General features: G+C 41.5%; 1 protein-coding gene across 1 annotated transcript; it reads left to right on the top strand.

Annotated features, from left to right (window-relative positions):
- Positions 1-287: 287 nt before the first annotated feature.
- kif15 (kinesin family member 15) lies at positions 288-23,147 on the top strand. Its single transcript, XM_076300738.1, has 35 exons — positions 288-398; positions 689-725; positions 1,037-1,223; positions 1,336-1,412; positions 1,505-1,542; positions 1,643-1,740; positions 2,257-2,436; positions 2,831-3,040; positions 3,224-3,349; positions 3,571-3,693; positions 4,987-5,131; positions 5,559-5,647; positions 6,213-6,416; positions 6,817-7,003; positions 7,581-7,722; positions 7,835-7,976; positions 8,177-8,362; positions 8,589-8,717; positions 10,218-10,323; positions 10,530-10,692; positions 10,936-11,086; positions 11,873-11,958; positions 12,078-12,156; positions 12,250-12,336; positions 12,525-12,629; positions 12,906-13,028; positions 15,515-15,661; positions 15,795-15,884; positions 19,192-19,362; positions 20,552-20,652; positions 20,860-20,926; positions 21,015-21,052; positions 21,201-21,333; positions 21,536-21,667; positions 22,073-23,147. Exons 1-35 carry the CDS (start codon positions 380-382, stop codon positions 22,142-22,144), a joined length of 4,170 nt encoding a protein of 1,389 aa, XP_076156853.1. The 5' UTR covers positions 288-379; the 3' UTR covers positions 22,145-23,147.
- Positions 23,148-24,997: the final 1,850 nt, after the last annotated feature.

Genomic DNA, 24,997 nt, shown 5'->3' with positions numbered 1-24,997 from the left:
TAACCCTTCCTCTGCATTAATGTAGGCTACTCATAGGATAATACTGAGTGCAAGCTCCAATGCAAAATACAACACACATAACACATACCCTCTGATATTTCCCGATATTAATAAAGTAAGTTAATTAACATAATACAGAATCTCCCTGTGGGAAAATTAACTTATATCTGAAAAAGAGGCAACAAGGTGGTACATGTCACTGCAGACACGTAATGTCTATCCATTGAACGCTAGTTGGCGACAACAGTTCTCGAGACCAGAGGAGAGGTCCCAGGGAAGTAGAGCAAGTGACTCACCCGCGCCAATTTTGAAGTCTGTTGTAAGAAGTTTTTGTTTTACCTGAGGATATCAAATCGATGTCGCTAGTGGAGGTTTCAACATGAGTACAAAGGGGAAAGGTAAGTCCGCTATTTTTACCGATTAATGCTGTTTCACTGGGAAATTGATGGGTCTGTTAGCTAAACCCTCTAGACGACTGTAAACAACACCGATATACGATAGCTAATTTGCTAGCCACGGTAGCCAGGACGCGTAGCAGCTACTGTTTTTGGAGCAATTAAAGAGTTACTGGGTAGTTATAATAGCAATAACATTTGACATTGTTAGCATCCTGTATTTGTATAAGAAGCAGCGGGCTCATGTTGAACTTATGTCCACTGTGTCACACACATCTCCATCTACTCCTTAGGTAGCGGAGATACTACGCTGCCTCTCAACGGGAACAGGTAAGTTTTACGGCTAACGTTAGCAATATGTTCTGTATTATCTTACCTGTTGGCATGTTAGCTACTGTTGTTAAGAAAGCAACTGTAAGTTGTAACAGAGAATGTCTAATAAGTAAGTGTCATGTCGCAAGATGATTGACGCATTTAGTTGTCGTAATCTTGAAGTTAAAGGTGACAGATGTTGCTTTTTTCTTAAATAAAATACTTGGTAAATGAGTGTCACTCTTGGTTGGTCTTGACAACAAAGAGGTTTTCAATGCCCTAATCAACACTTCCACTAAATCTTCTTTACCTCACTCTTTAACTTAAAGCGGAGATGGTGATGCCATTAAGGTGTTTGTCCGCATACGTCCTTTGACCGAAGGCACGGGACTGACTACAGACGGCGACCAGAATTTGTGTTTAACTGTGACATCCTCCAACACCATCCGTCTACACTCAAAGCCTGAGCCACGCACCTTCACTTATGACCATGTTGCAGATATGGACACCACACAGGTAAGCCACAGCTCAAATAAGAATGTGAAAAGTACTTCCACCAGCCCGAGAGTGATCAAAAAGAAGGGACAAACCTATATTTTATACAGTCCATTGTATTCACATCAAACAGGAGGCTGTGTTCTCCAGTGTGGCCAAAAACATTGTGGAGTCCTGCATCAATGGCTACAACGGTACCATATTTGCCTAGTAAGTGTTTATGTATGATAATTCATTATCGCTACCTGTTGATAATATTAATGACCTGTGGCACACATACTCATTTTGTGTTTGCTTTTTAGTGGACAGACAGGGTCTGGGAAAACCTTCACAATGCTTGGTGAGTGCATCATAGTATTAATACAATGTGCTAAAAGAAACCTCTGATAGTCAAATTGCAGACAATATGTTATCCTTAACTGAATGTTTGTGGTGTGTAGGTCCATCTGAATGTGACAGCTTCTCAGATGACCAGAGGGGTGTGATACCACGTAGCTTTGAGTATCTCTTCTTCCTCATTAACAGAGAAGTGGAAAAGGTGACTACAGTAATTTCCTGTGTATTAGCCGCATTGTGCATAAACCGCAGGACAGTTTTTAATGCAAGTAAAAAAAAACATTAGTACCATATTAACTGCCCCTGTGTATTAACCTCATAGCTGAAGAAATTCAGCAAAATCAATGTATAAACCTAATAGTTGGGAAATTATGGTAGACTTCTCCTTTATACTGGAGCATGTTCACTGCTGCTGTCAGTGGCTTATCATCTGTTCATCGGCACTCTATGAATTCTGAAGCTGTTTAATACACTTTGACAATATGTGCACAACAAAGCATTACCATGAAGATGTAAAGACAACTTAATTATGCATAAATGCCTGAAGTATCCTAAAATCTATGCTAAATCAGTAGTGCACACACTCACACAGTAAAGTTCCTAATATATTTCTGTGTTTTGTATGTTTGCTTTATTTTAGTAGTTGCTAAAGGACTAAACTATTGCTAGATGCTAGGATGAGTTTTTCATTGTCATTTTCATTGTCTCATTCTTCCAGTCAGGGAACTTGAAGAGTTTCCTGTGCAAGTGCTCTTTCATTGAGATTTACAACGAGCAGATTTATGACCTGCTGGACAGTGCGTCAGCCAGCCTCTTCCTCAGGGAGAACATCAAGAAAGGCGTCTTTGTGGAGGGAGCCGTGGAAAAATTTGTCACCTCTGCCGCAGAGGCCTATCAGGTACTGCTGGTCTGTTGAAGATCATTTGAGGTCTAATCAAAGTTTGTCAGGACAGGTTGTCACTTTGTCAGGTTTTAGACATGGTAAAACCTGTGATTATGTAATTAATTTGAAATAGGCAAGGAATAGGAAGAAGTCCGCTACCTCTCAGTCATCTTATACATTTCCATGAACATAAATTAACTGCCATCTCTGAATTACTTAAATCTCTGGTTTTGGTGTTCTGTTTGACAAACTAGTGTGCATGTTAATGTACATGTTGATCCCTCCCTTAATCAGCATAGATTAGTGATATTGCCAAACTTGATCATGGTTACCACATTAAAACAATAATTAAAAACACTACATTTGTGATTGTATGTCCTGATTGTATGTCCTCCTCGTTACCTCCCAGGTGCTGTCCATGGGCTGGCGTAACCGCCGCGTGGCCTCCACCTCTATGAACCGTGAATCGTCTCGCTCTCACGCCGTTTTCACCATGACTCTGGAGTCCAAGGAGACTGACCGGGAGGTGGTCAACATCCGGTCATCGCAGCTCAACCTGGTGGACCTGGCTGGGTCAGAGAGACAGAGAGACACGCACGCTGAGGGCTCCCGCTTAAAGGTGAGTTGGCATCAGTGGGAATACTGTATTGTGACTGTGGTGTTCATAATTAAAAAAAAAAAAATCATGTAACATTTTGTTTATGGCACCATGAAGCATGTGTGTGTGTTTTTATTGTTAGGTACCAGTGAAAGAAAGGGGTGATCTATCTAACCTTTTTGTCTTTTCGGTTGTGTCCTTCAGGAAGCGAGCAGCATCAACCGCTCTCTGATGTGCTTGGGTCAGGTGATCATGGCGCTGGTGGATGTGTCCAATGGGAAGACCCGACACATCTGCTACCGTGACTCCAAGCTTACCTTTCTGCTGAAGGTGGGTTCAAACACAGCTTAGTTCATCACTAGAAATTTAGCATATGATACATAACTGTTACTGCCAGATCTGGTCTAAAGTTCTAAAACTGATTTTGTTTGGGATATAATTAAACACCCTAATTACCTGTAGTTTTTTTTTAAAGAGAAACTTTGAAAAACAAAAACAAGTACCAGTATGTAATTGTTTGCATGGATTTTAATTACATACATGTGTTACAGGATTCTTTGGGTGGGAATGCAAAGACGTACATAATTGCTAATGTGCATCCTGGCTCCAAGTGCTTTGGCGAGACATGGTCCACATTACAGTTTGCCCAGAGGGCCAAACTTATCAAGAACAAGGTCAGAGGAGAGTTTCTTCTACAAAGGCAACTTACTGTCATGTATCAAATTGACATTAATGTCCAATTGTGTGTTTGAAGTATTAGTTATGATCTCTTAATTGTATTTGTTACAATGGCAGATCTGGAGTGTTGATGTTTTTGTGTCTTCATGATTTAGTACATTCATTTGAAGTACCAAAATATACCAGGTTAGGTTTCACTCATGGAACAGTCAATGATTGGATGGATGGATGGATGAATGAATGAATTGATGGATTAATTTATTTATTATCAATATAATTTAGTATCAATAACAAAATTCCGTAGTATTTGATAGAATGTTTGGTTGTTTCTATGGCATTGAGTGCAACGTAGAATGCAACATGTTAATACGTAGGCTCAGAACCATGTGGAATTCTATGGCTCTCTACCTATCACTAGCACCATGGCTCAAGATCACATAGGCCACTGCGATCTGGGCAGTTCAAAATGCATTCTGTAGCCTACGCACAGTTCATATACTGTTATCACTGTTATCATATACTGTTATCATTTAACAAAACAACAAAAGACGCTACTAGTTATGCTACTAGTATGCTGTTGAATGCTCACACAGTCTAGGGCCTAGTCTACATGTAGCCTATTAAAGAAAGGTGACTCATCAGAGCCACCTCAACTTTTTGTCAAGTCAAGCCAATTTATTTGTAGCACATTCAGCACAACAAGGTTGACCCAAAGTGCTCTAGAAATAATAAAATAACAATAATAACGATGATGATGATGATAATGATTTAATAATAATAATAATAATATATAATTCATGAAGAAGAAACAAATTAATTAAGAATGGACTGAAAAAATAAAATCAAGGGAGTCCAATTTCAGAGCCAGGGAGCAGCAAAAGAGAAGGCCTGGTGTCCTTTGGTCCTTTGGAATTACCCGTGTGTCTGAAATGCGTTGTATAAATAAACTTGACTTGCCTAAGCGCAAAGAAGTAAGATCTAAAGATATAACTAAATTGGCAATGGTAAACAGTGTAGACAGTAAAACCACTGTAAACGGTAAAAGGTGTGGGGAGAAGGTGTTGTTCCAGTCATTTGAAATGCGTAAGCTTTTAAATTGTGTTGTGGTGTTTGCGTACAAGGTAATGACTGTTCACTATCCTGATGGCTTGTTGTGTATAGAAGCTGTTTTTGAATCAGGTGATACGGGTCAGAATGGTCTTGCATGTGAAAATGTATGTGTGCGTGCGTGCGCACGCTTGCGTGTGTGTTACTGTGAATGTAAAGGTTTTGCTTTGGTTGTGTCTTAGGCCATGATTAACGAGGACACGCAGGGGAATGTGCGACAGCTGCAGGCTGAGGTAAAGAAGCTGAAGGAGCAGTTGGCCCAAGCGGCACTCTCTCACAGACACCAGGCCGTGGACAGTGCCCCAGGAGGACCCCAACTCTATATCGGTACAACACACACACACACATACTATCATGCTCTTTATGATCCTATATGATATGTACATGAATTAAGGGAGACATGTGAAATATAAATTTCATACACATTGTGTAGTCTGTGCAGAGCACACAAGAATGTGACTCAATGTGGTTTATTGAAACTACCGGTATGTAGTTTGGGATTTCCATTTGCCATTTGTTTCTTCATTTCTATCGGTTAATCCCTCCCGGCTTTGCTTTGCCTGGTGTGTTCAGCCAAAATCTTATTTGTGTTCAGCTCAGGGTATCTCTAGCAGCGCTGTGATAATCACAGCTTAAAATAACACAGAGAGCAACACATTAGTTATTCATCAAGGCGCATGTTAAACAAAGCTCTCCAGGCTGGGACCGTAAGTAAGAGTGTATGTGTCCACTGACGGGTACGTCCTGCCCACAGGCTCCCCGGATGCCCAGGAGACGCTGTCTTTCAGGGAGCAGTTCAAGGTCGCTGTGATCCTGTGGAAGAAATGTGAGGATGAGAAGAAGGTACGGTGTCCCCTCACTCACACTTTATTACATCAGTTATAAAGACAGAGCTGTGTGCAGTCTCACACTGTCATCAAGTCATCATTGCCCTGGGACATTTTTCAGCCGGTTGGATGCAACCAATTGGACTAATTGAACATGAATTTTTCTTTTTTAATTTATTGTCTTTTTTAATTTTTATTATTTGTTTATTTGTTTGTTGTCTGTCTTGTATGTCTTGGTGTCAAGGGTACGCTGGCGACTATGCCGCTCCGTCCAGCATCTTTTGTTCTCTGTGTCAATGTCTTGTATGTGGAGGCCTTTGGGTTGCACTCTGGGCATAGAAAAATGCGCTATATAAATAAAAGTTACTTACTACTAACTTACTCAACACCTTATGTGCTTTGTGCAGAATGCTTATGTCCAGTCCTCCATGTCTCAGCAACGAATACGTTGAGAGATCCGTTTCAGTGCAACTAAAAGCGCTCTGGAATTGATTTGACGGCTCCAGCTGGCTCAGTCCCATGAGTCTTGCATCAGGTTCCATAAGTGCAGTCACGGTGACTGGTTTGCCTCGGTCCCTCAGGTGCTGCAGCAGAAGCTGGGCCAGCTGGAGGAGGCCTGGGCCCAGAAGGAGAAGTTCGTCCAGTCCAACCGCATGATCGTGAAGTTCCGCGAGGACCACATCGTTCGGCTGGAGCAGAAGCTGAAGGGCACGCCGCTCTTGGAGGAACAGAGCCAGAGCCAACTGCAGCAGCTCCAGCAGGAGATCAGCGTCCTCCGAGACCAGGTCTGACCCACAGCGCTACACTGGTGGAACAAAGAAAACCGTATTCATGATGAAACGTAACCTCAAAGAGAATATAGGACATCTCTGTTAAAGAAATCAAATAGCCTCAGTTTTTTTTTTTATATTGAGGATATTGGTCTTGTTTTGACATGGTAATTTCACTCCTTTACAGTGTTGTAATAGTCTTTTAAATAGTGCATCATCAAACTCACAGAAGAAATATAGTAGAGAAAAAGTTTAATGAAATAGCTGCTAGTGTAAATCAAATTATGAAAATTATGAGTAGACAGTTTTTTTTCTCTCTCTTTCTCTGGCCTCTTGTTTACCCTCCCATAACCCTGTTCATTGAGCCCTTTTTAAAAATCTTTTCTTTCCCCTTCTCTCCCAACCTCCCACTCAGCTGGAGCACCACCCGCGTATGATGCGGTATGCGGCGGAGAACTTCAGCCTGAGGGAGGAGGTGCGCTCGTTGCGGGCGCTGGACTCGGTGAAGACCGCGCGAGTCGCTGCCGAGCAGTGCACCACCGAGCTGGAGGAGGCCTTTCACAAAGTCGTCGAGGCTGAAAAACCAACCAGAGACGCCAGTGGTAAGACCGAGACGGTAGACCACAAAGACACAATCAGTTTGTGATTTTGTGCATGCAGTGGGAGAATTCCAGTAAAATACATGGAGAGCATCATCAGAGCTGTACAAAGTACAGTCACAAAGCACACTCTTTCATCCACATGTCATCATTACATAACATTAGCATATGATCACATAGCTTCTGAGGCTGACGTGTGCATGAAAACACATAAATAATGCACACAAGCAATATCAGTATAGTTTTTCTGTTAAACTGTGGTTCGGTTGTCTCACATCTGTAAGCTGTTTTAAACGAGAAAGTCAGCAACCACTTTCACACGTATTGGATAAAATGAGGAACTGTTGTTTTTCAGACATGCACAGAGTTTAGGCATTCTGAAGACCCATACATCAAGGCAAATTATCATTAAGTACATACATGCATAACATACATTAAGTAGGAAAATAACCCTACACAGCCATATACACATACATGATGTTCATCAGTTTAAGTACTAGTTTACACTTCCTGACAATCTTAAATGACACATATTGTCAGCATGATGTGAAATGATTGTTTTGTTTCTACTGTTCCATAGCTCCCCCCGCATATTCTACGCCAGTCACTGCAGAGACGATGTCAACGGTTTCCATGGAGAGGCTGAAGGCCCAGTTTATGCAGAAGCAGTCAGAGCTGACTGCCACGGTGCAGGCCTTCGAGGAGTACAAACAAGTCACCAAGTAAGACGAGTCTTTCGGACCCAATGGAGTTTGGCATGAAAAGCTACATTGGCCTCACTCACTCATGCATAGTATGCGTTTTTCTTTCTTGACTGTGTCCACTTCTTTGCAGAAAACAGTTATCGGAGATGGAGGCCGAGAAGAGGTACTTGGATAAGTCCAACAAACACCTGGAGAATATTCTGGAAGCCACCAAGGCCCACACCAAGCAGGAGGTGTCTCAGCTGAACAAGATGCATGCGGAGACGCTCAAGGTAGAAAGAATCAAACATGAACACAATTTCCTTGTCACCTTATTTCCTGATTTTCCTCACCCTGTAATTTCTTTATGAGCTTATCCCTAATTATTACAAGTATGCTTACAATGAAGGAAATACTTAATGTTCAGCATTTGTCTTGTATCCAGCTCACAGATGTACCCCCCCCCCTCTTGCCTTCTTGTCTCTCCCACCAGATCCTGACCACCCCAACTAGAACGTATAACCTGCGTAACCGCCTGGTGCCGCTGTCCAGCCCAGATCATTTGAACGGCCACGGGGAGCCGCCAAAAACCCCGGAGGGTCTGCAGAACGAGCAGCCCCCTGTGGAGATGAACGAGCTGGCCTGTGAGGCCCTGACAGAGGAGCTCAGGCTCATGCAGGTACACACACACACAAACAAATACAGGTTTGTGCTATCCTCAAAGGAATAACGATGGCAACTGACTTAATGCTGATTAAGAGTGGGTCATTGCTCTTGGACCCAGATCTTTGATTTTACCCACAAGCAGAGTACCACCAATCAGTTTTGTTGTCTGCCAAAGAAAGTATGCGAGTTGTTATATGAAGAACAGACTCGCAGATCGATTCCATCTCATCCATCCTCAGGAGAATGCCGTGAGTGTGAAGAACCAGCTGGACGATGAGGAGACCAAGAGCAGGAGGCTTCTGCAGCAGATCAGCAAGCTGGAGGAGCAGATCGCCACGGCAACAGAGGAGTCTGGACGCAGGGAAGAGGTACGGGACATCATTAGCTCCCTTTACAGCATACATGGGCAACATACGGCCCGCGGGCCACATCTGGCCCGTGGGCTTTCCCTGACCGGCCCGCGTAGGTCCGTGAAAAAACAATAGTCAAGAGCCTAGCATAGAGATAATGCACACAAATAAATATCGTTGCTTTTATTTTGAAAGCGACTGCTAATTGTACGCCCATACATTTATGCGTGGATGCATAGGCTACTCGTAAACACCCTCACTGATGTGCTGGTGAATATCATTTATGCTTCTGCGTCGACACAATGCAGCTGCCTTCACGTCGGCTTAAATCTTTCAAAGTTTTGTGTCTCTTATGTCTGCGTGGCTCACCACCGCAAAGGTTGTTAGAACGAACTCCTATACCACTGCTCGTTGGCGATACGAAGTGTTCATTTCAAAACGTTACTGGCAGATAGACCGTTTACAATCGGATAACCCCGTCGTTGTAACCAAAATATGTCTGAGTTTATTCGCAAAGCTTATGTTAGCGAACTGGTATGATGCTACTACCCACAGGTTGCTTGAAGCAGCCTGCTCAACACACAGGGCGAGTTGACCAATCACAGTTTTGTGCATAAAGTTAAAGCAAAAACAAAGCCTACATTTTCGAAATAGTTTTATTTGTGCATGTTGATTAACTAATGACAGCCTACTATTGTCTGCTCCACATTTTCATAGTCTAATTCTGCATAGAGTTAATTTAATGATGGTAATGATTTAATGATGAAATATTGCTGAGTGTTGATGAAATGGTGGCACAGGCCTGGTTGTACTGACTCCTTCACATTAGGGCTAGCCTAATTATATAGATATTGTAGTACTTTTTAATATCAGTCTTTGAAAACTGAAAAAAAAATGTCAAAAAATCATTTTAGAGAATGAGGATTAAATAATGGACATAGATTAAATATTGCTGTTTTTCCTTTGTCTCCCTCACATTTTCATCTGTTCTTACGAGTAGTAAACAAAACCATATGATTTACTTAATGTTATACAACAACAAAATAGAATTGAACAGAATTGAGTTCAGACTTGAGTTTGGTATTTTGGGTCCGGCCCTCCTCAACAGTCCCAGTTTGTCATGTGGCCCCTTGGGGAAATTAGTTGCCCACCCCTGCTTTACAGCCTTCAGCCAGTCACGTGCTGAACCTCCAGATTGGTCAAGAATCAATGGAACAACTCCGTTAAACACACACGTTCGATAAGCACACATATGTGTTTATGTTATGGACTACATTAATTTTTTTTTTCAAGCTCCGTTTAGACATCCAGCAATTGCCTTGCTTCAAAAGTTGAGAAGTTTAACTTCGTCTTTTAAATGTGTCTTTAATCTGTCTGAATGTGGCTTCAGATCAGTGTGTGGCTTTATCAGAAAAAGAAAAAAAAATAAGAATGTGATCACATGCTTAGCACAACGCAGCATGGTCTGTGACAGGCACACCCTTTCATTCTGCTTAGCTGTGTGGGCTCTCTGTTCAGTTGTTTGCTGCAGAGCGCAACTCCTGGACCCAGGAACAGGCCAGCCTTCAGCAGACCATCGCCAGCCTGGAGCAACAGCTCTCAGTGGAGAAAAGATCTACAGAAAGTGAGACACACACACACACACATGGAAGAGCTGGCAATTGAGTTAAGACTATATAAAGAAGATAATTAATAAATACATAAATTGAGTTCCTGTTTGGATCTGAACAGGTTTCAATCATGCATTGATTTGAATCATTAGGTGGGTGGCCACACATCAGAGCTGTATTCTCTGGAAGTGGTGTGATTTTTGCCCTTTGACCCCCGCAGTCCTGAACAGTGAAGTGTCTGACCTGAGGGTGGTGCTGCAGTCCTCGGACAAGGAGCTGGCCTCCGCCCGGGAAGAGCTGAGCCAACACACGAACCAGGAGCAGGAGACCGCTCGCTTGTCAAGCTCCCTCATCAGCACGCAGCTGCAGCTGGATCAAGTCAAGTATGACACACACACACACACTTTTTTCCTTTGAAGACCCCACCCCCCTCCTTGCCACTAAAAATCACTTTTCTCTCACCTGTCTACCTACCCTGTGCTCTCTCTCTCTCTCTCTCTCTCTGTCTGTCTGTCTGTTTCTCTCTCTCTCTCTCTCTCTCTCTCTCTCTCTCTCTCTCTCTCTCTCTCTCCTTCTGTCTCTGTCTCTCTCGCGCGCACACGTGCTGACCCTCTGGTTGGGCTCAGGCTGGAGTTTGAACAGGTGCTGGAGCAGCAGAGGGCACTTCAGGACGCGTACGACACCCTGCAGGCAGAGGCCAAGTTTGAGGCTGATCAGTACCGGCAGCAGCTGGAGGACAGCAGACAGGAGAGCGCTCGCCAGCAGGCCACAATCAGCGTGAGTTTTACATTACTCACCCTGTGCTCACATATAAACAAAAACACACACACACCCATGAAGATGTGTGCATGCACATGTGGGCGCCCGCGCACTCTAATGCACAAATGTACTCTCACTCATTAAAGGTGCTCTAAGCGATGTTGCGCGGTTTCTAAAATATTTTTTTTTTTTACATTTTTGTCACTTACTGCAAACATTACTTCACCATCAGCTAGCTCTAGCTGCCTGTGCCCTGACACTGTAAAAAAACGCAATCTCTGTGGACAGCCCAGGCTCCAAAAAACGGCAACAAAAACAACCTAGTCCAACCTGGACCATAAAAACATAACAAACTGTTCCAGCCTATCAACAACAAGATGCGCGTTTAGGAGAGTTTCAATTGCACAGGAGGGAGTAGCGAGCTAGCTCTCTGTTTTGTTTGAACGTCAACAGAAGTGACGTTATCCAACATTGCTTAGAGCGCCTTTAACGCATGTACACACTCGTGCTTATGAATCAACGCACATGCCCAGATAATTTCATCTAGCGGGATCTAGCACATCACAGACAGACACATACACACAAACCTCCAATACATAGACTGTATTCATACCCCTATCACAATGCAAATTGGTATCAGCGCACTACTTGGATTGACAACAAAGTTCCCATTGTTTTGTGTTTTGGGTACTTTTTAATCCTAAGATTAAGCAAAATGGCTTTATTGGATTTGTTCAGTGCTCTTTCTCTCTCTGTCTCTGTGTGTGTGTGTGTGTGTGTGTGTGTGTGTGTGTGTGTGTTTAGGACTTGGAGAGCTCCTTGCAGTTGGAGAGAGAGCATGCATCCGGTCTGGCCTCACAGCTAAAGGAGAGCAATGAGAGCACTTCAAAGTGAGCTCTTCACCTGACCTCATCCCACCACATACATACACATACCCCATGATATATTGCCCATAATATGGAACTCCTTTTCTCTATTTTGAGAAACTTTTTCTCTACCCTTTCTCTAGGGAGCTAGTGCAGTCTATGGAGGAAAATGTTCTTTTGAGGAAACAAGTGCAGATACTGACCACAGAGAACCAGCAGCAGGTGTGTGGATGTCTACATATGAATCAGTCTGTTTAGCTGAGCAGTATTTTGGATATTGGATGCCAAAAGTGTGTGTGTGTGTGTGTGCTCTAGGTGGAGAGCATCAGGACCCTGGAGCAGAGGGTGGCTACTTCAGATGCAGCTGTGGCCAGTCTGGAGCAGAAGATTGAGCAAGACAAAGTGGGTGAACTCTGCCCCCCACCCCTAACATTGTGCACTGTAGAACAGGACTATCATCATTTTTAATGGCTATAAAAGAATGGAGGAATTATACTACATTCTTTTAGTGTTGAAACCATTGTAGACCTTTTCAGTCATTAGTACACTGATTGTTTGTGTGTGTGTGTGTGTGTATGTGTGGTCCGTAGGGTGTAGTGCTGGATCTGATCAATCAGACCAGAGACCTGCGCAGTGAACTGGGAGAGAAGGTGCAGAACATCAGCCTGCTGACTGGGGACCTGAAGGACATCTCGGTAGGTGTATACTGTGCTACTAGAGCACATCACACAATAATACTTGATGACATTAATTCACAAGAGTAGATGTAACATGGATGTTTTTATTGGTTATAATTACAGGTATTTAGAAGACACTTATCCTAATGACTAGTTTTCTAGCACATTATTTCTGAATATATTCTAAGAATTCATCATCATTTACCTCAGTACCATCAGTGTTGCCTACCTGAGAAAAATCTCTGGAAGTTTAATGTTTGTGTGTGTGTGTGTGTCTGTGTGTTTGTGCTGCAGGTGAAGTACGGCATGGCGTGCTCGGAGCGAGAGAAGCTGCATGAGCGCGTTGGCCAGGTGCAGACGGAGATGAATGAGCTCCAGGAGGCCTCAGAGCGACGGGTGGCCTCTGACCGCATAGAGGTGAGCCAGAGAACGCTCCACAAAGAGGATCTCAGTGTTTCCAACCCCCCCCCCCCCCACCGTCCTCCCGTCCCACGGAACTGACAACTGACACTTCGCTGCAACACAAACAATTATATGTATTCACGTCTATTCACACACAATGAGGCATTATTTTCAGTTGTGATTGAGCTGTATATTTGAAGAATCTACAACAGGTCTGCACAATGAATTTTGAAAGGCAACTGCGACTATTGTACGTCTGCCCCATTTCTGATACCGTGGGGGAAGAAAATTAAACCGTGGGGGGCCGCCACTACCAAATCAACATAGAGGAAACACTGGATCTCTTCAGAAAGAGCTGCCAGTGTTGGGTGCTTCGTGATTTTAGAATAGTGATGGAAAAACTTGGGAGTGAGCCAGGACAGGCAGTACTCTCTCTGCAGCTTCTGTGTCCTCTGAGTGACACTTTGATTATTTATAATGCCAGACAGAGTCCAAATTGATTTTTTGTCATCAAGAAGTCCGCATTAGGTATTTATGAGGACTTCAACTTCTAACCTGAATCGCAGTGTACAACCCCATTTCCAAAAACGTTGATCATAAAATGTAAATAAAAACAGAATGATATGATTTGCAAATCATGAATACCCTATATTTAATTGAGACCAGTGTAAAGACACCATATCAATTGTTGAAACAGATATGTTAGATTTTCTTTACATTTATTTTGGATTTTATGCCAGCAACACAACTCAAAAAAGGTTACACAGGGGCATGTTAACCACTGTGTTGCTTCTCCTCTTCTTTAAAAACAGTCTGTGAATGTTTGGGAACTGAGGAGACCAGTTGCTGGAGATTTGAGAAGTAAATGTCCCATTCTTACCCAATATAGGATTTTATCTGCTTGACAGTTTGTGGTCTTTGTAATCGTGTTTCACGTTCCATGATATACCCAATCTGACAGGTCTGGACTGCAGGCAGGCAATTTAGCACCTGGACTCTTTTACGGTGGAGCTATTATATTGCACAGAATTCCGTTTAGTGCCAGTTAATCTAATTAGTTATGAAATGTTCCGCCTTGTGTTTTCTTCAGCATTACAAAACTTTTCTAGCCTTTTGTTGCCTCCGTCCCAACTTTTTTGAGACATGTTGCTGGCATCAAAATGAGCAGATATTTTACATGAAATATTCAAGTTTGTCCGCTTCAACATTTGATATGTTGTCTATGTGTCTGTCCTTTTTCATTTCATTTCATTTATTTATTTAAAGGACAGTGCACATTGATCAACATTTCTGTAAATGTGCCAGTGTTAGCCAGCAGGCTAATTTTCAACTGTAGTCCATTGGCAAGATGTTATACTAGCAGGGTTCCTATGCGGTATGGAAAACCTGGAAAAGTATGGAATTTGATTTTAGTAATTTCCAGGTCTGGATAAGTATGGAAAAAAGAAAAAAGGGTATGGAGAAATATCTGTAATTCCAGACTATTGCAGCTACAGTACTAATCACTACTCAGGTCATAATGAACCATTCCTGTTGTGTAGCTTAACTGTCAGTCCACATTGTCTAGATACAATTTTATGAGGGTCCTCAGAAAAAAATCTGATTTCTGAGGCCTCAGCCAGCAGTGAACTAGACTCTGTCATATGTAGGCTAAGCTGTATCTACGGAAAACTAAAAATGTGAGTGCACCTTCCAACACAGCACTTCCTCAACGAAAATGATCCAACAATGGGCAAGTGTGAGTTTTCTGAGGGCTATCAAATTAATCATAAATAATAACCAGGGTTCCTACGCAGTATGGAAAACCTGGAAAAGTATGGAATTTGATTTTAGTAATTTCCAGGTCTGGATAAGTATGGAAAAAAGAAACAAGGGTATGGAAACATATTTGTGTTTCCAGACTATTGCATTTGCAGTACTAATCACTTCACTCAGGTCATAATGAACCATTCCTACTGTTGTGTAGCTTAACTGTCAGTCCCCATCGTCAAGATACAACTATGGTACAACTAAAAATGACCCAGCTAAATGGACGAATATTAAGTGTCATTTTTTAATTTACTTCAGTTGTCCATACCTTTGTTTTCACTGAGTTATCCCAAACCAGATGTGGCCGCAATGTCAAGAATATGGTCAGAAAAACAGAGAAGTTTGGAAATTTGAGTATGGAAAAAGTATGGAATTTTGAAATGGAAAATATGTAGGAACCCTGTACTAGGCATATGGTTGCTGGGTCCAGCTTGTCATACGTTTTTATTTTTTGTTACTGAATGGGTTCAGAAGATTTGCAGATGATTTTATTTACATTTTACACAGCGTTCCAACGTTTTTGGAAACGGGTTGTACATTGTTAGATTTCAAACATAAATGTACTACAAGACTGCACTTCTTTTCTAGCTCTTCATCAAAATTCAACTTACTGGACCAAATATACTCGAGCTGAGCCTGGGATTTTCTGCAGTTTTCTGACCCTGTGTTATTTGTTTGTGGGTGGTCCTCAGACGGAGATGCTGCAGGACAGCGTGGCTTACGCCACAGAGGAGGTAGAACGTCTCACCAAGGTCTTGGATGAGCAGACCACTCTACTCCAAGCTGCCCAGGACCAGGTCGCTGACCGAGAGGCCACTATCAAAACCCTCCGTGATCAGGTTAATCTTAATCCTAAACTTTATGTATTCCACAGGTAGATTGTTGTTGGTGTTGGTGTTGGTGGTAAATATGTGTTGAAGGTGAAATGTCCTTGAATGCTGTCAACCCATAACCTACTGTCTGTGAATACAGCTAAGTGAGCAGACTGAACAGCTAAACAAGGAGAAGACACTCATCAGTGAACCCCCACAGCAGACGGACACGCCTAAAGCCCTGCCTCGGGTAAGAGCGATAGCTCACTGTACTGTTATCACACTCCGTCTGTGAAAGTACCTGTATGTGTTTGCTGGTCATTCATTTTGTCACGCCCTGTTAATTCCCATTGATTTAGTTTATCTTCAGACTAGCATCTTACTAGATATGCATGATTGTGCTAAAAATAAACACATGCCCGGTGCCAGTTAATCTTGGCTGTTACCTCAGATGATTTTTGCTGTTATCACTATTTGTGAGGGCAGAGAGTCACCAGGAAGTCAGTATACACATGATTCTTCAGTATATGATGATTCTGTGTCTTGTTGGACGTATATTGATATATTGTGTGTGTGTGTGACTATACAGTAGGCCATGGTACTATAATGAGATCATTCACCTCATGTTTGTCATATGGAATGTGACAGACTTAAGGCTATTGCTGTCCACCTAGCCTGTCTATGGGATAAAGGTGCATGTAAAATGCTGATAAAATATCAATTGCGTCTTTTAAAGGCGTTCAGTACAGGATACTTTCAGTTGGAGACATTGTGAGAAAAGACTCACTGGAGCAGTACCCAGCCAGTGGAATTTTCCCACTTGCTGTTATTCCCTTCTGGGCTTTTTATGCCTTTAATGTGACCGGACAGTGGAGAATGACAGGAAGCGAGTGGGAGAGAGTCGGGGTGGGATCTGGAAAGGACCACGTGGTGGGAATCGAACCCGGGTCACCAGCGTATGGTGCAGGTGCCCCAGCCAGTTGTGCCATAGCTAGGGCCAAAGTATCTCTGTTTAATGCTGTTCTCTTTGTGTAAAAAGGCAATATTGACCCCCCCCCAGGAATAGGCCGATAAGCAGAAATTGGGAGGTGTCCTCATTTTGCACAACTTGTCCTCCTTTTCTGAGTCTGGTTGGTGGTTAACCTGTTTTTGCTCCTTTATAGTACACATGTTGCCTTCACTTCTCCTTTTAAACAAATTATGACTATCAAGTGTTTTTTTTATTTTCAATACATTTCTGCATAGAACCGCTCGCTTAAAACAGAAAAATAGGCATCCCTTCTATTCTCCAGCTGGGTCACGGTTGCAGCGCGGTTCGAGCTGGGTCATAGCCGCGGTTATGAAGACCGTGTGACTGCTGTTAACTGTTAACATGGGTGCTGAAATGAAAATCAACACGCAATGGAGCTGTTCCGCCGATGCAACGCAGGCAATATGCAATATGAGAGTGTGGACATTCAGATTCAGAGAGATTTATTCATCACATACATAGTTATATTAGTATATAACAAGCAGTGAAATGTAAGTCTGGTTAGCTACATGATGTTACATTTTGCAATTTCCCTTTCCAATCACACAAATATTTCCAATTGCATTGTTTAATGCGGTTAACACCAAAAAAACCATCATAAAGCATAAAGTGCATACCTTGAAAGTTATCATGTGTTTACCACAGACAAGAAGACCTGACGCTTTTTGTTTTCCATAATTATTTCATAATTTAGCCTTTCATTATGATACCAGATAGTTAGGCTAATTTAAACACAATGTCACACTTTGATCAGAACTTCTCAATATGCTAAATATTACAGTAAAATTTTTTCATTGTGTTGAATGAATATCAGATGATTTATCGTTTATTGGTTTTTGAAATCCTCAAATATCGTAATCGGTATCAGTCTTTAAAATTCCTTATTACACGGCTCTTCAAAATGCGAGTAGAACGCTCCATTGACTTGAATGGGATTTCCGTTCTAACATCCAGATCTAACGTTCTACAGTTAGATATATTCATGTAATTACCGCTGTCAATGGCAATGGGTTTTGTGCTTCTTATTCACATCTTTCATGTCACTCCGCAAGTAGCTTGGTTACTTCTTGCAATGGAACTTCATTCAAAAGTGAAAGCAGACGGTTGATCAACTGTGTTTGATTCTGAACTGCATTTGATTCAAGTTCAGCGTGTGTTGCAAACTATCTGTTTCTGCAAAAGCCACGATGAAATGATAACAAATAAATGTGAAGTCATATCCTCTAGAGTTTATTTTTTCTTTTGGAAAGTAGCTGTGTAATAAGCGGGGTAATGTATAGAATGCCGGTTATTATCGGAAAATAAGTCCCTTCAGGACGAAACAAGACCCCATTTGTTACACCCCACCTTTACATGGCCCTTTAGGGGTAAACAAAAACCCACCACGGACCCCAAATCCTAATAAATAACAATAACACCTCTTTTAAAATGTACCCAACCAGTGGGATTTATTACACCAAGACAAACCATAACAAAATACTACATTGACGTGACGCAAAGTCCAAATCAAAAGACAAGACACAATCCCAGGCTGAGAGGCAGCAAGACAGCCAGCAGTCCCCACACCAAAAGTCTCTCTTCGGGAACTGGATCCCGGAGCCTCATGATCGGTGCTCTTCACAAGGCTGTATGGTTAAAATGACACCGAAATGATCACCAATAATACAGCATGGCGGCTACAATAAAAGGACAGGAAAACAAAACAAACGACTCACGCTTCCTTACTCGGGTTTAGCACCGCTTCCCTGACTCCTGAGTAAAGAAAAAGTTGTGAGTCTTCCGGACCACTTCTTAAACTTGCACTAACTAAGCCTGAGCTACAAAAGTGCAGAAAACATGTAACCACCACCAGTATGAAAGACCGACGAGCATACATTAGTCCCAACTTGGAACTTCACAAATTGCAAAAACAAAATGTACTGAAGGCTATATACTTATAATTACACAAGGCACATCATTTTAGCTAAGTCCACCAAACAAAATGTACCATACAACTTGTGGACCAATGGCAACAACAAACATGTCTGGCATGCAACAACGCTTAAGCAAATATCGCCATATTACATTATTGGTGTATGACATGTGATGTGGGGTTGTGTTTATGCTATTGTGATGTTTGTTTGGTGTCAGGCCCCCGCCCCACCCTGCCCAGCTTGGCCATGCTGCTGAAGCAGGTGCTGGAGAGCCAGTTGTATTTATGTTTTGGTGTTTTTTGTGTGTGGTCCCAGTTGTGTTTATGTTGTGGTGTTTTGTGTGTGTGTGGCCCCAGTTGTGTTTGCTGGGGTGTTTTGTGTGTGTGGTCCCAGTTGTGTTTATGTTTTCGTGTTTTGTGTGTGTGGCCCCATGGTGTTTTGTGCGTGTGGTCCCAGTTGTGTGTTTATGCTGTGGTGTTTTGTGTGTGTGGTCCCAGTTATGTGTTTATGCTGTGGTGTTTTGTGTGTGTGGTCCCAGTTGTGTTTATGCTGTGGTGTTTTGTGTGTGTTGTCCCAGTTGTGTTTATGCTGTGGTGTTTTGTGTGTGTGGTCAGACCCCTTTCACCCCGCGTAGCCTGGGCATGGGGATGGAGCTGACACAGGTGCTGGAGAGTCAGGAGAGGGAACTAGAGAACCGCCGCTCCTCCATGGCGACCATGGAGATGCTGCTAGCCGAGCTCAACGCCGAGCGCAGCGCCAAAAACAACGAGATCCAGAGGCTCAAGGTGAGCACTGCTACGCTGACCAGATTTCTCCATGTATCTATCGATACCTTTTCCCCGCTCCGATTCAATCATTTTTGCTTCAGGTCTTTTTGTTTGTTTCATCTTTAGCTTACCTCATACCATCTTTAGTGTTCATTTATCCTTTACTGGGCTCGACATCATCACAGTAAGGCATTGTCTGGCACATGCTATTCAATTAGGTCATTGTTGACTGGGCTTTAGACTACACAGTAGGCCATGATACTACAATGACATCATTCAGCTCATGTTTGTCATATGGAATGTGAAAGACTTAAGGCCACCTAGCCTGTCTATGGGATAAAGGTGCATGTAAATTACTGATAAAATATAAATTGCGTCTTTTTTAACTCATTGAATGCCAAGCTGTTTTCGGAAGCTTTGTCCTAGAGTGCCAGCAATCTAGACCATTGTTGATGATTTTTGTACAGCCACAGCATATTCTGTGTTATAGCTATGAACACATACAATGGCTCGTTTAAAAGGCGAGACTTTAAGCTCTCAGTGGGTGCAAACCGTATATTTCTACACGCCTCTGTTCCTGAGAAATCCCAAGCTAAACAGTGGCTAGTTTTCATCAAAATCGCTGGTTTTTTTTTAGAAATGGAGATAAAACGTCTTTCATGAAATATGAAGTGTTGCCTGTAAACTTTCCGGGAAGTGATCAGCGAGACCTGGCGAGACTGCCACCTAGTGATAGACCCACGAAAATGGCCTGGTTTTGAGCTGACGTGCAAGCGTCACTAATTCGACCCAAAGCGGCAACCGAGTTATGATAAAATGTCCAGATAAAATGTCCAGATTGTGCGTTTTCATGAGTTTTCGATCGTCATATATTTCATTTCCATTCATCACAAAGTTGCCAAAATCACATATAAGGTGTGTTAGAGTGTCTAGTTTCGTAATTTAAAAAAAAAGCTAAAAACGTAATATTACGTTTTTGGCACTCAACGCATGGGAAGGAAAAACGTAATATTACTTTTTGGCACTCAATGAGTTAAAGGAGTTCAGTACAGGATACTCTCAGTTGGATACATTGTGGGAAAAGACTCACTGGAGCAGTAACCACCCAGTGGAATTTTCCCACTTGCTGTTATTCCCTCCTTGGCAGTTTATAAAAACAACCGTTTGACATGATTGATAAAACAAATCTGTTTGTGTGTGTGTGTAGACACAGCTGAATGAAAAGGAGATGGTTCAGCTAGAAATCCAGACCCTGCTGGACCAATTTTACACTATGAATGGTCACACAGAAGCGAAAGATTCCAAGGGGTGAGTCAATACCTCACACACATACACATAATGCCGGACAGGCATTGACTTGTTTAAATTATACAGTACTTAAAAGCACCACTTCAGCCTGTCTTAATTTACTTTTGTTGGCAGAGCTCCATTACCAACAAAATGAGCTCAGGCCTGTTTACACTGCTCTTAATCTCTTACTTGTTGTTGAATACCCTGTTGGTCTTCATTCTACAGTCAGGAGCTGAAAGATGCTATCTATCACTCAGTTCTAAGGGAGCTGCAAGATCTCAAAAAAGAGAAGGTATGTAGGTTAACCACGAGACAGACAGTCACATGAGTTTACACACAAATGTTTCCTCACCAACTATCTCTCTTTTTGTCATGTACAGAGCTCTCTGGAGCAGAAGTTACAAGAGGCACAAGAAGTGTAAGATTTGTTTTGTTTGTGTGCCAGGGTAGATGGCTTTACGTAGAAACGAATATCATTCTGCTTTGAACATGTGTGTGCATTGTGTGTAGTTCAACAGTAAGTAAGGTACGTGTGTGTGTGTGTGTGTGTGTGTGTGTGTGTTTAGTCTGCAGCGTCATGAGGTCACCCTGTCCCAGTCTCAAACATGTGTTCAGGAGTTGACTAGTGAACTGAGGAATCGGTGTCTTGAGCTTCGAGACCTGCACCTCAAGGGCCAGGAGCACGATCAGCTGTTACAGGTGTGTGTGTGTGTTTGTGTTTCTGAGTGTCTGCTTGAAACGATCACTGACACAGTATAACTTTACTTCAACACAATAATAAACATACTAAGCCCAGGTCATTAAAACTGACTACTTTTTGTGCTCGTATAGCTCACTAAAATACCCCATGGTGTATGGTGTAGGAAGTGTTAGAATGTTTCTTATACATCCTTCATCACAGGAACTGGAGGTCCTGAGAAAACAGGTGGATCACCTAACGGAGGAGAACGGTAAACTGGTAGGCCACCAGAACCACAGGCAGAAGATTGAGTACCTGGTCAAACTCAAGAAGGAGAACACCAAAATGCAGGAGGTGTGTTGGGAGTTCTGTAGAAGTCATGACATATTTGGCTCCAGCTATCTGGTTTAATTTGCCATTTCAAAGCTCAGTGATTACAGGGGTTCAAGGTCTGAAGGCACTGTGCCGGAAGGCAGGCGTGGGCCAGGCCATTTAAGATTTGAAAAAAGATTATTTTTTATCTAACGGCTTTGAATGTTTACAACTTCAGCTTCAGGCATAGAAAATGCCCTTGCTTTAAGACCCATGACTATACTCAATGAGATCAGCAGAAGTAAAGGGAAGTGTCTGGTATTTAACAGACGTTTTTATCCTGTGCTACGGATTCACAACGACAGGCCTGGGACTAAAAACCCTGGCCGACTGATTGTCAGTACATTTTTATCTCTTAATCATTATTTTTTTTTGTTCTCCCTACAGGAAAATGAAAAGCTCAAAGCAGAACTCCTCAGCGTTAGGGAAGGGAGAATGGAGAATGGAAGAAAACTCTGAGCTGCTCAGAGCGGCATCTCCCACACCGGCTGCTGCATGGAGCGGCATCTCCCACACCGGCTGCTGCATGGAGCAGTAATGCCTGTAACACATCAAAGGGTACTCACTCAGTCACCTGCCTTACAATACGCTCGGCCTCTAAGAAGCTGTAGTATTCAATGCATCCAAATGCTGTAAATTACCTGTAATTGGGTGCCATTCAAAAGGCAAAACAACCCATCAAAGACTATCTTTAATATAATTTTTACTACATTCTTGATGATTTCTGTAAATTAATATGAACTTGTTCCATCATCTGGACTTTCTCTCTTCTGGTGAGCTTTTGGCAGCATTTATTCTATTAATCTCTTTGTCCAGTATGTTTTTAGATATGTTTTTAGATATGATTTTGTCATTATTTTTTTTCAATCAGGGCATTTAATAAAGTGTACAAAGGAATATAATCTCTCAGGATATCCCTCACATACCACATTAAATAAAATGTAAAGGTCCACAAATGAGTACTTCTTGGCCCTACACCAACATCTCTTCGAACCTAAATTATTCCACACAAAGCTCTTCAGTCATGAATAGAAAGTGACTTATAAATGTGTGCCTTTCATTACTGCCAGATTTCTAATCACATTCATTAATATTTTTTTCCAGCCCAGTCATCTGTTAAAGAGTGTTGGTTGGACCGAACATTTTGTTAAATAGTTTGATTTGGGAAAAAAGTTAGTGCTTAGCGATGACATTCATAACTAGAAATGCAATTCCAAGGAATTACGAGTGCATGAAAATGCAAAAGTTGTGATGTAAAATATCATGTATAGTTAAAATAGATAATACAGAGATGGTTACTCCGGTGATGCTAGGATAGACATGGAGGTTGCATATCTTAATTAAAGTTGATAGTTTAAAAGTAGACCGTTTAAAAGTTAAACGTATAGTTTAAAAGTTGTTGATAGACAGCTAGTTTAATAGATAGATAGTTTAAGAGTAGACTGTTTAAAAGTTGAATGTAAATGGTTTAAAAGTTGTTGACAGACTGAAAGTGTAATGAATGTTGATATTCAAATAGTTTAATGGCTGTGTATAGGTAGATATTTGACAATAACTAAAAGTTGGAATGGCTCTAATGTTTGCTAGCAGTTATGCTAACAATTTTAACTATGGTAACAATGCTAACCATGCTACTTAGCTAACTTAACTAATGTTTTCTAGCAGTTTTGCTAAAATGCTAACAATGTTAACCATGTTACTTAGCTAACTTGGCTAATGTTTTCCAACAGTTTTGTAAAAAATGCTAACAATGCTAACCATGTTACTTAGCTAATGTTTTCTAGCAGTTTTGTAAAAAATATTAACTATGTTAACTATGCTAATCATGCTACTTAGCTAATGTTTTCTAGTAGTTTTGTTAAAAATGTTAACTATGCTAACCATGTTACTTAGCTAACTTAACTAATGTTTTCTAGCAGTTTTGCTAAATATGCTAACCATGCTACTTAGCTAACTTAGCTAATGTTTTCTAGCAGTTTTGCTAAAATGTTAACTATGTTAACAATGTTAACTATGATAATAATGCTAGCATGTCAACTATGCTAACAATGCTAACTAGCTACAGTGGGTAGGAGTCATAGTTGATGACAAGTGACAGTTACAATGGCTGAACAGTTAAAAAGTTCAGTAGTTTAAAGGGTTAAATTGTTTAACAGTGAATTATTGTAGTGGGGACTTTTATTTTGAAACCGTTTTGGGCAAAGGAAACAGTTGAATAGGATCAGGGCTTTGAACCGATTTTTTTTTCCAATCGGTTCGTTCCGAACAGAAACGGAATTATAACGTTTCCGGTTATGAGTTCCACCAATAAATTGACGTTCCCGAACCGGTTAGAACAAAAAAATACTGTTCCCAGAACGGTTAATTTCGTTCCTGTCAGCTGTTTAATGCTATAGAATTATGTCACATCTTTCTCATCCAGCTTAAACCAAATGTAATAATATTACAACCATTATTACATAATAATAATTATATTATTAATAATAATAATAATTAAATAGGCCTACAATTATTTCAAATGTGTAGTTTATTGTTAAAAGAGAAAATTTCCACACAAACGTAACGACATTATTAAGACGCGTGTTATGCCACTTGGGCAACAACAAATTCCAACTGTCGGGGGAAAGGCCATCCAGTAGGCCTAATGTTCGCTAGTCCATCATTAACGTGGAGTCGACAAATATAGCTATTGATATTGTGTTTGGAATGAGCGTTTTAATTAACGATGGATCGTAATTTACCTATTTAAGATGTGGAGTGGAGACTTAGTAATCCACCGCTCTCTCTCCATTCAGTCAGCGAATGTCTGATGTGATGTCACACAGGAAGTGAACCTCAGCCGTAACGTGCGCAGGAAAATAATTACTTTTTTTTTTTTAGTTAATTAGGCAACGAAAACTTTGAGGAACTAAATAAAACCGGTATTAACCGGTTACCATTATTTTAAATAAGTGTTCCTGTTCCAGAACATAAAAAATAATAACGTTTCCGGTTTCGTTTCTGTTCCCTGTAAAATACAAAAAGTTCCCGGTTTTCGTTTTCGTTCCTTGAACCGGTTCAAAGCCCTGAATAGGATGTGTAGTCTTAATTGACCCAGATTGTATGCTTAAAGCCTGAGGCTGCAGGTGGCCTGAACACCTGGCATAGGATTCTAATTGCTTAATGGCCGTATTATGATGTCACAATCGGCAATGTTAAGTCTATGGGGATTTTAAAAAAGTTATAAAAGTATCAAAGTTGAAAAGACATAGCAACCTGGTCTGTTTGAAGACCTACATTACAAAGTTTGAACAAAGTTTCTAAGTTAAACTG

The sequence above is a fragment of the Alosa pseudoharengus genome, unplaced genomic scaffold (genome assembly GCF_046254945.1).
Source record: "Alosa pseudoharengus isolate Yale_2024_CS ecotype anadromous, Long Island Sound unplaced genomic scaffold, YU_APseudo_1.1 YU_APseudo_1.1_scf_22, whole genome shotgun sequence".
Classification (NCBI taxonomy): Eukaryota; Metazoa; Chordata; class Actinopteri; order Clupeiformes; family Clupeidae; genus Alosa; species Alosa pseudoharengus.
This window is presented reverse-complemented; position numbering and strand designations above follow the sequence as displayed.

Excerpts from the sequence above, each read along its gene's own strand:
- kif15 (XM_076300738.1), top strand. Across the intron at positions 8,718-10,217 it reads AGTCTGGACGCAGGGAAGAG|TTGTTTGCTGCAGAGCGCAA; the intron begins GTACGGGACATC and ends CTCTCTGTTCAG. Across the intron at positions 11,959-12,077 it reads AGCAATGAGAGCACTTCAAA|GGAGCTAGTGCAGTCTATGG; the intron begins GTGAGCTCTTCA and ends CCCTTTCTCTAG.